Raw genomic sequence first — 10,570 nt, 5'->3', positions numbered from 1 at the left:
GCAAGATGAGCGTCATGATACACAAAACCCTCGGTTTCCCCAAAGAGGTCCCCGAAACGTAGCCAGGTCACCGACGCGAGAAGGTCTACATCAGGCCCTGTTAGGGTCTTGTAGAACCGCCCGTGTAGCTCCTGCTCTTCCATACGTTCTTGCGATCTTCATTAAAATCCGGTCACGGTACGCCGTAATATTGGTTCCCCCCTCTGTAGCCCCATAGTAGGCGCGCATGCAATTAACATTCATGGAATGAGTCCATCGCATGCGGCGCACTACACCACGGTAGCGGGGGCCGAAGGCGGGGCAGATTGTCCCACAGGCCCCAAGCGTGCCGCAGCGGTCGCCTTCCTCCTTATTTATTATTATTGTGATAATTTAATTATTTAGCATTTATATTGTTTTTATTATAACTAATAATAGGTAGTTGTGAAAATGACTATTCTCACCTACCTGCGAATTAAAAATAATGGAGGGGAGAAAAAGGAAGGAAAAAGGTGAGGATGGGCATTCTGACGAGAGATTCGACGCGAAGTGGTTGGTGGTGTATCGAGCGTTAAGAGTGTCACATAATAATAATAATAGACAGTTGTATAACTAATCAATAAAAGGTGATTATAGACCTGAAGGAGTTTGATTTACCACAATTCAGAAGTGGGATCAAAAGGCGCCCGAACGATTGAAACGTGTGAGTACCTACCATTTGAATTTTTAATACTGTTTATGACGATAGTGATGGAACATTTAAGGTAATAAACGAAGTCGTTTTATGAACAAGTTCGAATGTGTAACATTTTTAAGTCAGTGGGTACTTACTTACCTTAGTGTGCGAAATGTAACAGGCTTTTAGTAAGCCTAGCAAAATAAGACTGTTGAAGCCTAATTCGTGTTTTACTTGTACATCTATGCTAAGAGTGATTAAAATGCTATGGATCAGGAGACTTGTGCGTGGAATGTGAGTACGATTTATAGGGTCATTAGTGTTGAGCAATGTAGGTGCGCTTAGTTTTTGTCGAGATAAGCCATGTAGGTGTGCTTTGTTTGATTAACGGCTTGCCATGTAGATGTGCTTAGTTTGATCAACGGCTAGCCATGTAGGTGGGCTCAGCCTCGTTGTCTTGATAAGCCATGTAGGTGTGCTTGGTTTGATCAACGGCTAGCCATGTAGGTGTGCTCAGCCTCGTTGTTTTGATAAGCCATGTAGGTGTGCTTAGTTTGATCATCGGCTAGCCATGTAGGTGTGCTCAGCCTCGTTGTCTTGATAAGCCATGTAGGTGTGCTTGGTTTGATCAACGGCTAGCCATGTAGGTGTGCTCAGCCTCGTTGTTTTGATAAGCCATGTAGGTGTGCTTAGTTTGATCATCGGCTAGCCATGTAGGTGTGCTCAGCCTCGTTGTCTTGATAAGCCATGTAGGTGTGCTTGGTTTGATCAACGGCTAGCCATGTAGGTGTGCTCAGCCTCATTGTCTTGATAAGCCCAGTAGGTGCGCTTGGGTTAGTGAACGGCTAGCCATGTATGAGCGCTTTTAGTTCATTTAATGGTAAGCAATGTAAACGCTTTTAGTCTAGACAAGTATTATTAGCTGTGCAGGTGCTCTATTCATCCGGCGCTAAGCCCTAGCAGGAGGCGCACTACTTTTTCAGATCCTAATTTGTTTGAAAGTGCGTCCAATCCTTGATACAATGAATCCTAATACTGTACATTATTGTTGCTTAATCAATTTTTTTCCTGATCTATACATTGAATCATGTAATTTTGGAAAATATGACATTTAACTGACCTTGTATTTATTAAAATAACTAGTATATTTATGCAGCCCTAGCTGATCATGAATAGTACTGAGTTAAGAGTAACGAGTTTATTAGACCGCTAGAAGAATTGCTAAAATATTGTTGCTTTACGGATTGTAAGTAGTTGAACAATAAGCCAAGCAGCCTTGTAGGTGGCGTGCTATATTTAGAACTGATGACAGCTGATATGTTAGTAGGAGTAGGTTGAAGCATTAAAAGGCAGAGTGATACGAAAACAAATTTAATCGTAATAAAACAAATCATGCAGCGCGTTTAAATAAATTACAGGGAAAAATGAATTCCGACGTTAATGTACCGAAGTCGCCCGTACTACCGGCGTCTGCAAGGCAGACGCCAAGAAGATCAGAGAGCGTGTCACGGCGACAAAGAAGACTACGTACCCCCTCAGCCGAAAGCGTGAGGGTTGACGCTGGAGGCCATCGCTCCAGTAAGCGGCGCCGGCGTCCGTCGCCTCATTCGGACGATTCCTATGAAGAAATACCCAGGAAGTCGCGGCGACGCTCTGTGGGACTTACAGCAGAAGACGTCATCAAAATTCTAAGTTCGTTACGTAGTGAGCCAAGTAAGATCTTACATCCTTCTATGACAAATCAGTTATTGAATGTTGTGCCAGAATTTAACCCAGGTAACAAAACTCAAACCGTCGAACGATGGTTGCGTAAGGTTAACGAGTGTGCAGCAATATATGACTGGGACGAGAAACAGATCGTTCACTACTCGTTGCAAAAGTTAACAGGTTTAGCTAAGGTCTGGTATGAGTCACTTCCCTCGGTTAATTACACTTGGTCCGAATGGCAATATAAATTAACCAGAGCATTCCCAAGTGAGGTTAACTATGGGAAGCTGTTAGAAGACATGTTAGGCAGGGTCTCGCGCCCCGATGAAAGTCTCAAGGATTATTTTTATGACAAATTGACCTTACTTAGTCGTTGTGAGATAGTAGGACGTAAGGCTGTCGATTGTATAGTACATGGAATTACTAATAACTCTATAAGGAATGGGGCGCAGGCTCTCAAGTGTGAAGAGCCGGAAGATATGCTCACGTATTTGGCATCTCAGCAATTCCAGCGTAGTCGGGAGCCTGCGCAACAATCCTCCCAGTTTAGAAAAAGAGATAATAACAGTGGTGTTACACAAACAAATGTAAAGGGCAGTTCTTTGACTACAGGCAATGTTAGTGGTGGTCTCGTTTGCTTTAACTGCCGTGATAAAGGACATTCGTATATGAACTGCAGCAAACCCATAGTCAAATGTCAAAAATGTGGTAGAATTGGTCATAATTTTGCAGATTGTAATCGCAAACCTCTTAGTTCTCATAACAGTGCAACTAGTACTGTCCCCGAGAAGAAAACTCAAAAGATCGTGACGAATGATGATTCTAGTACAAAGTTCTTCAAGAACGTTAGTGTCAATAAAATGAATTTAAAGTCATTTATCGATTTTGGTAGTGACTGCAGTTTGATAAAAGCTTCAGTAGCTAGAGATCTTTCCCTTAACGAATTTTATGATGAATTACCCACGATTAAAGGATTCGGAAACTCCATCACTAAACCATTGTTCAGATGCAATGTTCTTATTAAGATAGACGAAATCGAGACGCACATTGATCTTTTAGCGGTAAATGACGAATTTTTGCAAACTCCACTCTTGATAGGTCAAAATTTCACGGAGATTCCTTTTGTTACAGTGTTGAAAGATAATACAAGTTTAGTTTTCTACAACAGTCCCCAAAGCAGTGAGAATAGTGAATGCGATAAGGCAATAAACCTATACGTTGTTAGTAATACGGTGATAGAGCAGGGAGGGTTAGTTGAAGTATACACTACGACTGACTACTCTGGGGACGTTTATTCCGATGGCAGTACAAGAAGCATACCGGGCCAGAAGTATCACTTGCATCGCGGTTGCTATAAATTAGTTAATGGTAACGGATACATTTTTGTGACAGCCTTAGGAAGCAACCCTATTTCGTTTAACGCAAAGTCGTTGATCGCCCGTGTAAGTCCGGCAAACATAAATGATACCGTACTGATAAAATCAAATCAAAATGTCACGAATCATTTACCGTTGAGTAAATCGGATATTCGAACCAGTCCCGAATTAACCCCTGAACACGTTGATCGATTGTATAATCTGTTACAGAAGTATAGGAGTTGTTTTGCCGCTAACTTAAGTGAAATAGGTTGTACCACTGCAGCAGAAATGAATATTGAGCTACATGACAAAACTCCAGTGTCATATAGGCCTTACCGCTTATCGTTACACGAACGCGAAAAAGTTCGATCAATGGTCGATGAACTCTTACAACATAACATCATTCAAGAGTCTCAATCAGACTACGCTAGCCCAATAATCCTGGTAAAAAAAAAAAACGGCGAGCAACGACTCTGCGTAGACTTTAGGTCTCTAAATAACAAAACTGTAAAGGATAAATATCCATTACCATTAATCGAGGACCAGGTATCCAATCTTAGTGGAAACAAGTTTTTTATAACTTTGGATTTGACCTCCGGCTACTATCAAGTGCCGATGGCGGAGGGTAGTCGACACTTGACAGCGTTTGTTACTCCGGACGGCCATTACGAATTTAAACGTATGCCGTTTGGATTAGCAAACGCTCCAGCTGTTTTTCAAAGGACCATGAATAAAATTCTTGGGTCACGCCGATTTACCTCCGCCTTGGCATACATGGACGACTTGCTTATACCGTCTACAACGATAGATGAAGGTTTTGAACGCCTAGAAGATGTTTTGATTTTAATACAGGAAGCAGGTCTTACATTAAATTTACCAAAATGTGACTTTTTTAGCACAAGGATTGAATACCTAGGTTACGAGGTTTCTGCTGAAGGTATTAAGCCCAGCGAGCGAAAGATTACTGCGGTCAAGGATTTCCCCACTCCTAGTAGCATACACGAAGTACGACAGTTTTTAGGACTCGCTAGCTATTTTCGAAAGTTTGTGCAAGGATTTGGGGAAATCGCTAGACCATTGACACGGTTACTAAAAAAGGACGTTGCGTGGCAATGGACAAACGAAGAAGAAACAGCATTTAGAACGTTGAAGCGCCATTTAGTGCAACGTCCACTCTTGGCTTTATACGATCACAAGTTAGACACGGAGGTGCATACAGACGCGAGCGCATTGGGGTTAGGTGGTATTTTGCTACAATGGCAGGCAAACCCGCGCGTGCTTAAACCGGTAGCCTATTTTAGTAGACAAACCACAGCGGAGGAGAAACATTTACATTCGTATGAATTGGAGACCCTCGCCGTGGTTTGTTCTCTAAAGAAGTTTCGTACTTACTTGCTAGGTTTGAAGTTCACCGTCTTCACTGACTGCAATGCACTGAGGACCACACTAACTAAGAGGGACTTAATTCCAAGAATCGCTCGATGGTGGCTCCAGTTGAGTGAATTTGATTTTGACATCGAATATCGCCCAGGCGTGCGAATGAGCCACGTCGATGCCCTGAGTCGGAACCCGTGCAAAGAATCTAGTAGTTCAAATGAAAAGCCCGTGGCAAGTCTGGATTCGCCTGTAGTATTAAATATAACAACCGATAATTGGCTACACACTTTACAATTAGCTGATTCGGAGCTGTTAAGGATAAGTAGGATTTTAAAACCTCAACTGGATGAAGAGAGTTTAGATATCAAGAAAAATTATACTCTAAAAAATCATGTTCTTTATCGTAAGGTAGGTGATCAACTGCGACTTGTAGTACCAAAGAATGCTAGGTGGCAAATCTGTAGGCGGTACCACGATGACAATGGGCATTTTGGTTTTGCGAAAACGTTAGAGCATATTCAAAGCCAATATTGGTTTCCCAAGCTAAGGCGATTCGTGAAGAAATATGTCGCATCATGCATCGAATGTGCTTATAATAAAGATAACTCGTCAAAGACCCCTGCCGGGCATCTTCACCCTATTGAGAAGGTCTCAATCCCGTTTCACACTCTACACATAGATCATGTAGGTCCCTTTGTCCGCAGCAAAAATGGGAACTCTTACATTCTGACCATAGTTGATGGGTTCACGAAGTATGTCTTTGTAAGACCCGTAAGAGATACTAAAACTAAAACAGTAATTAAGGTTTTGGATAGTCTTTATAATGATTTTTGTGTACCACAGCGCGTAATATCAGATCGTGGAACTGCTTTCACTTCATCCCAGTTCAAAGACTTTTGTGTTAAGCAAGGTACGAAGCACATATTGAACGCAGTTGCTTGTCCCAGAGCAAATGGTCAGGCAGAACGTTTTAATCAAACGATTTTGTCTGCATTAGCAACTCATAATTTCAATGCCGATGAACGCAACTGGGACAGGCAACTGGGCAAAATTCAGTGGTCAATAAATAACACAGTTAATACGACTACAAAAAAATCACCATCAGAATTATTATTTGGCATAAGATTTAATAACGACTTAGAAAATAAATTGAATAATGATTTGAACGATCAAAATCCCGTTTTACAAAACACTGATCAAATAAGACAGGAAGCTAGTGAAAATATTAGAGAGGCACAACAAAAGCAAAAGCATAATTATGACCAACTCAGAGTTGCAGCACATGCATATAAAGAAGGAGATTTAGTAAAAGTAACCAAGACCAATTTTTATAATGACGGTAAAAGTAAGAAGCTAATGCCTAAATTTGTCGGCCCCTTTAAAATAGTAAAGTGTCTGGGTAATGACAGGTATAATATCACTCATGTCCCAGGATTTGACAAGAAACGAAGTTATGACAGTGTGGTGTCGGCGGATAGAATGAGACCCTGGATTCATTTCAAAGCCCTCGAAATAGCTGACGAAGTGTCTGATTCGGATGATTCCGAAGACAGTGAGGACACACTTATTCCAGAAAAGTAAGGATCTCATCCTATACGCCGAATACCTTATGATTATAAATGCAAAGTTAATTTTCTAAATAAATATTTGAATTAGTATTATTATCGATCTTGGTCATGTTTAGAAGCAGTGATCTGTGATAATTTAATTATTATTGTAAACATTAGGTTAATTATAATTAAGGAAGGTAAATAATAGTAAATATGATACTTACCTATTTAAGAATGTAGAAAAAAAAAAGGGTTATTGTTGATATTTACTGAGGTTACACTGCCGAGTGTGATAATTTAATTAGATTCGTGCACCGGAGGTAGCACGTAATCGGATGGCCGAGTGTGATAATTTAATTATTTAGCATTTATATTGTTTTTATTATAACTAATAATAGGTAGTTGTGAAAATGACTATTCTCACCTACCTGCGAATTAAAAATAATGGAGGGGAGAAAAAGGAAGGAAAAAGGTGAGGATGGGCATTCTGACGAGAGATTCGACGCGAAGTGGTTGGTGGTGTATCGAGCGTTAAGAGTGTCACATAATAATAATAATAGACAGTTGTATAACTAATCAATAAAAGGTGATTATAGACCTGAAGGAGTTTGATTTACCACATTATTATTATTATTATTATTATTGAACTAAAAACAATGACTGCTCAGAATTACTTTGTCGAGGGTGAACAAAGTAAGTACTTAATTGTTTTTAGTATTGTATTGTATTGTAAAACTCTTTATCGTACATAAAACACCTGGAAATAACAGAACACAGGATAATAAGATGTACAAAGGCGAACTTATCCCTAAAGGTATCTCTTCCAGTTAAGTTAGTTTAGTTCATTGATATGGTCGTTCACAGTCACAGAGTAACGCGTGATTCAATGAATTATTTAAACTTTGATTATTTTAAAGATTTTACTTTACTAGCCATTTTCGTCTGTCCAGGTAAAATTTCGCACCCACTTCTATCTTCAGATTGACTTACAGTTTGATACGGATATATAAAATATGTGGTTTGGATGACATTGCGAGTTTTTATGTCTTCGAATTTAACTCTTCCAGCCTTCGGTAGTAGATATACAACTTTTACCATGTTTTCCTACTTGTCATCACTGATGTCATGTAAAATTTAGGCAATCCGGTAGAAATCGAATTACGACGCTCCGCCTTTGTTGTTTATTGTTCCCTTTATGGTTGCCTCGAGTCGAGAACAAGGCCAACGTCAGTTTTACCTAATTGTTATAGTCCTGATTTACGACAACACCACAAGGAAAACTGGTGGGTTATTATCTATCTTTTCTTATTTATAGATGTTCCCCGTAATTTGTTTGCGCGCGCGGGAAATTGCACGTCCATGCGGCCATGGAATAAAAAGTAGACTATTTTTTTTTTTAATTTATTAAAAAAAAAAAACAAAAAAAAATGCATATCGACTATCTTAAAGTCGATTTTCTGCAAGTTAAAAAGTTGTCAGAGCAAATAATTTATAATTTTCCTTAGTTACTAGGTAAATTATTTCTCTGAGTTCAGCATTAGGTACAGTTCACGCGTTAATAAAAACCTTGGAGCTAAATATAGCCTAGAAAATTCAAGCAATTTCACGATCGGCCGACGTTCAGAGACTATTTTATATGAAGAAATCCTTGGAAACTGGTTTTCTCTTGGCAAACAGTAGGGATACCTTGCTGTAGATACAAACTGTGCATTCCAATAGATCAGATGTAACAATGCACTTATGTAGGCAATGGTGTTTGAATGGTTCGGACCCGAATTAATCTGTAAGTATATAGGTATGTATTTACATATTAATAAGTAATTTCATTTACGATATGTTACAAAACCGGAATATGAGTAGGATTGAAAGATCTGTCATTTTTAACCGACTTCAACAAAAGGAGGAGGTTATCTAGTTGGTAGTTTGGATATATTTAGCAGTAACTCGTGCATTTGCTCTTGAAAATCATAATTAGGTGAAGTGGAACTGATGATGAAGACCACATATGACCAACAGAGCTAATACTCAATAACAAGTACTTCACGGGTTGAATTTCAATTACTTTAACACAGTTGCTAAGCAATTTATGCTCGTCGTAATGCATACTCGTCCTTATGGTACAATGGAACGGGTGGTGAAGCACGTCTCTGCATCAGAAAAAGCAATCTTTCGTAAAAAGTGTCGAGCATTTGACATTAAACTGTTGTATCTTAGATTATTTAGGTACACTACAAAGGGTAAAAAAATTATCAAAAAATTGAACCGACTACAAAAAACCATGAAAATAATTTTCTACCAGTCTGAAGTGTTGAAGTCTAAATTATCAGTAGGTATGTAGGTGAAGTAGAACACTATAGGTCCACTCCTGCTGGCTCGTGCTGAGGCACCGACTTCAGACTGGTAGAAAATTATTTTCATGGTTTTTTGTAGTCGGTTCAGTTTTTTGTTATCATTTCACATTTACATTCCTAGTCTCATTGCGGTTTAGTAATAATGGTCTCTTGTCGTACTATTTCGATTGTGCCGTGTTATCACGGACATCTCTTGGCTTTCTTAGTTTTGATATCGACACGCAGTCCGATCTTTTCAAAAGTTGGCCTGAATATTAGATAAACTATGTCTATAAGTGCGGCTCAAACTTTCAAGTCAATGAATGGAACATTGCCGTTAAAATCATGGATGATTAAAGCCCAGACGTTGGAACCACAGCACAAAATATCCATGGAAATTTATGGTAAGCCCGAATGAATTATTCCACGTGTAGCCAACCCTAAGATTAAGCAAATCTGCGCGCTTGCCCGCTGACTCACAGCACAGTAAACAGTGCTAAGTGCACCATGTAATTAACTTTTAATACTCAGCTGGATACGGCATTTAGGTTTCTTAAGTCCACCAGATTTATGGCGTTGGACTAATAATTAACAGAAAACTTTTAAGCAGCTTGTAGAAGATTGTGGTGCCATATGTTTAAAGAGTATTAGATAATTTAAACGGTGGGAGTCACTGTAGGTAAATTGCTGTTGATGATCCAACACTTATAAATCCATAGCTGCCCGACCCCGGCGACCCCGCTGTGTGTGTAATAGGGGGGCTACTACAATTAAAGTTTGTCCCACTCACTCTTGTGTAAAATACTATTAGCGTGAAAAGAACGGCAAGATACAAATTTTAAAATCGTAAATCGTAGTTGAGGCCAGGTAATCTGTAACGCGGTAGGTCCGATCTTAAACTTTGTGCTTATATGATAATCCCCAACGAAGGGCGTCCGTCCACAGCCTCCACCCACTCGCTCGCGGCATCGCAATTACAGGGCGTGTGGGCGCGCAACGAATCCGGCGCCAGTGCTGCCAGCACGAGCCAAGTTTTTGAATTGGGTTGAATGAAATTGAAAAAATGTAAAAGGACTGGGATGTGCCCGTTTTATATTTGGTATAATTAAACGTGCCTATTATCAAACATGACATCTCTTCTTCTTCTTTGTCTTCATTCAGAACTATAGATTTGTTTCGTATGAAGAAAAAATTGAATATCTGTAAGTTACAGTTGCATGCAGTTTAAAGGTGGTAGGACCTTGTGCAAGGTCCGCCCGGATTGCTACCACCATCTTGCTCGTTAATCCTGCCGTGAAATAGCAGTGTTTGCACTGTTGTGTTTCGGCGTGGAGAGTAAGACAGCCGGTAAAATTACTGGCACTTGAGGTATCCCATCGTAGGCCGCTAGGTTGGCAACGCATCTGCAATCCCCTTGCAGGTGTTGCCGGTGTGTATGGGCGGTGGTGATCTCTTACCATCAGGAGACCCACTTGCTCGTTTGCCATCCAGTCGAATAAAAAAAAGTTACATATAATTACTTACACACTTACAGATTTATTATAATTAGGGGCTGGGTTTCAGGTTAATGGTTGAATAATTATAAAGTGTCTT

General features: G+C 39.8%; 1 protein-coding gene across 1 annotated transcript in view; it reads left to right on the top strand.

The window, feature by feature from the left end:
• LOC141432953 (uncharacterized) overlaps positions 1-6,678 on the top strand; it is a 33,517-nt gene extending 26,839 nt beyond the window's left edge. The window contains 5 exon segments of the mRNA XM_074094788.1: positions 2,432-2,558; positions 3,129-3,207; positions 4,573-4,725; positions 5,941-6,007; positions 6,530-6,678. Coding sequence (XP_073950889.1) covers positions 2,432-2,558; positions 3,129-3,207; positions 4,573-4,725; positions 5,941-6,007; positions 6,530-6,678 — 575 coding nt within the window.
• The last annotated feature ends 3,892 nt before the right edge of the window (positions 6,679-10,570 follow it).

The sequence above is a fragment of the Choristoneura fumiferana genome, chromosome 11 (genome assembly GCF_025370935.1).
Source record: "Choristoneura fumiferana chromosome 11, NRCan_CFum_1, whole genome shotgun sequence".
Classification (NCBI taxonomy): Eukaryota; Metazoa; Arthropoda; class Insecta; order Lepidoptera; family Tortricidae; genus Choristoneura; species Choristoneura fumiferana.
This window is presented reverse-complemented; position numbering and strand designations above follow the sequence as displayed.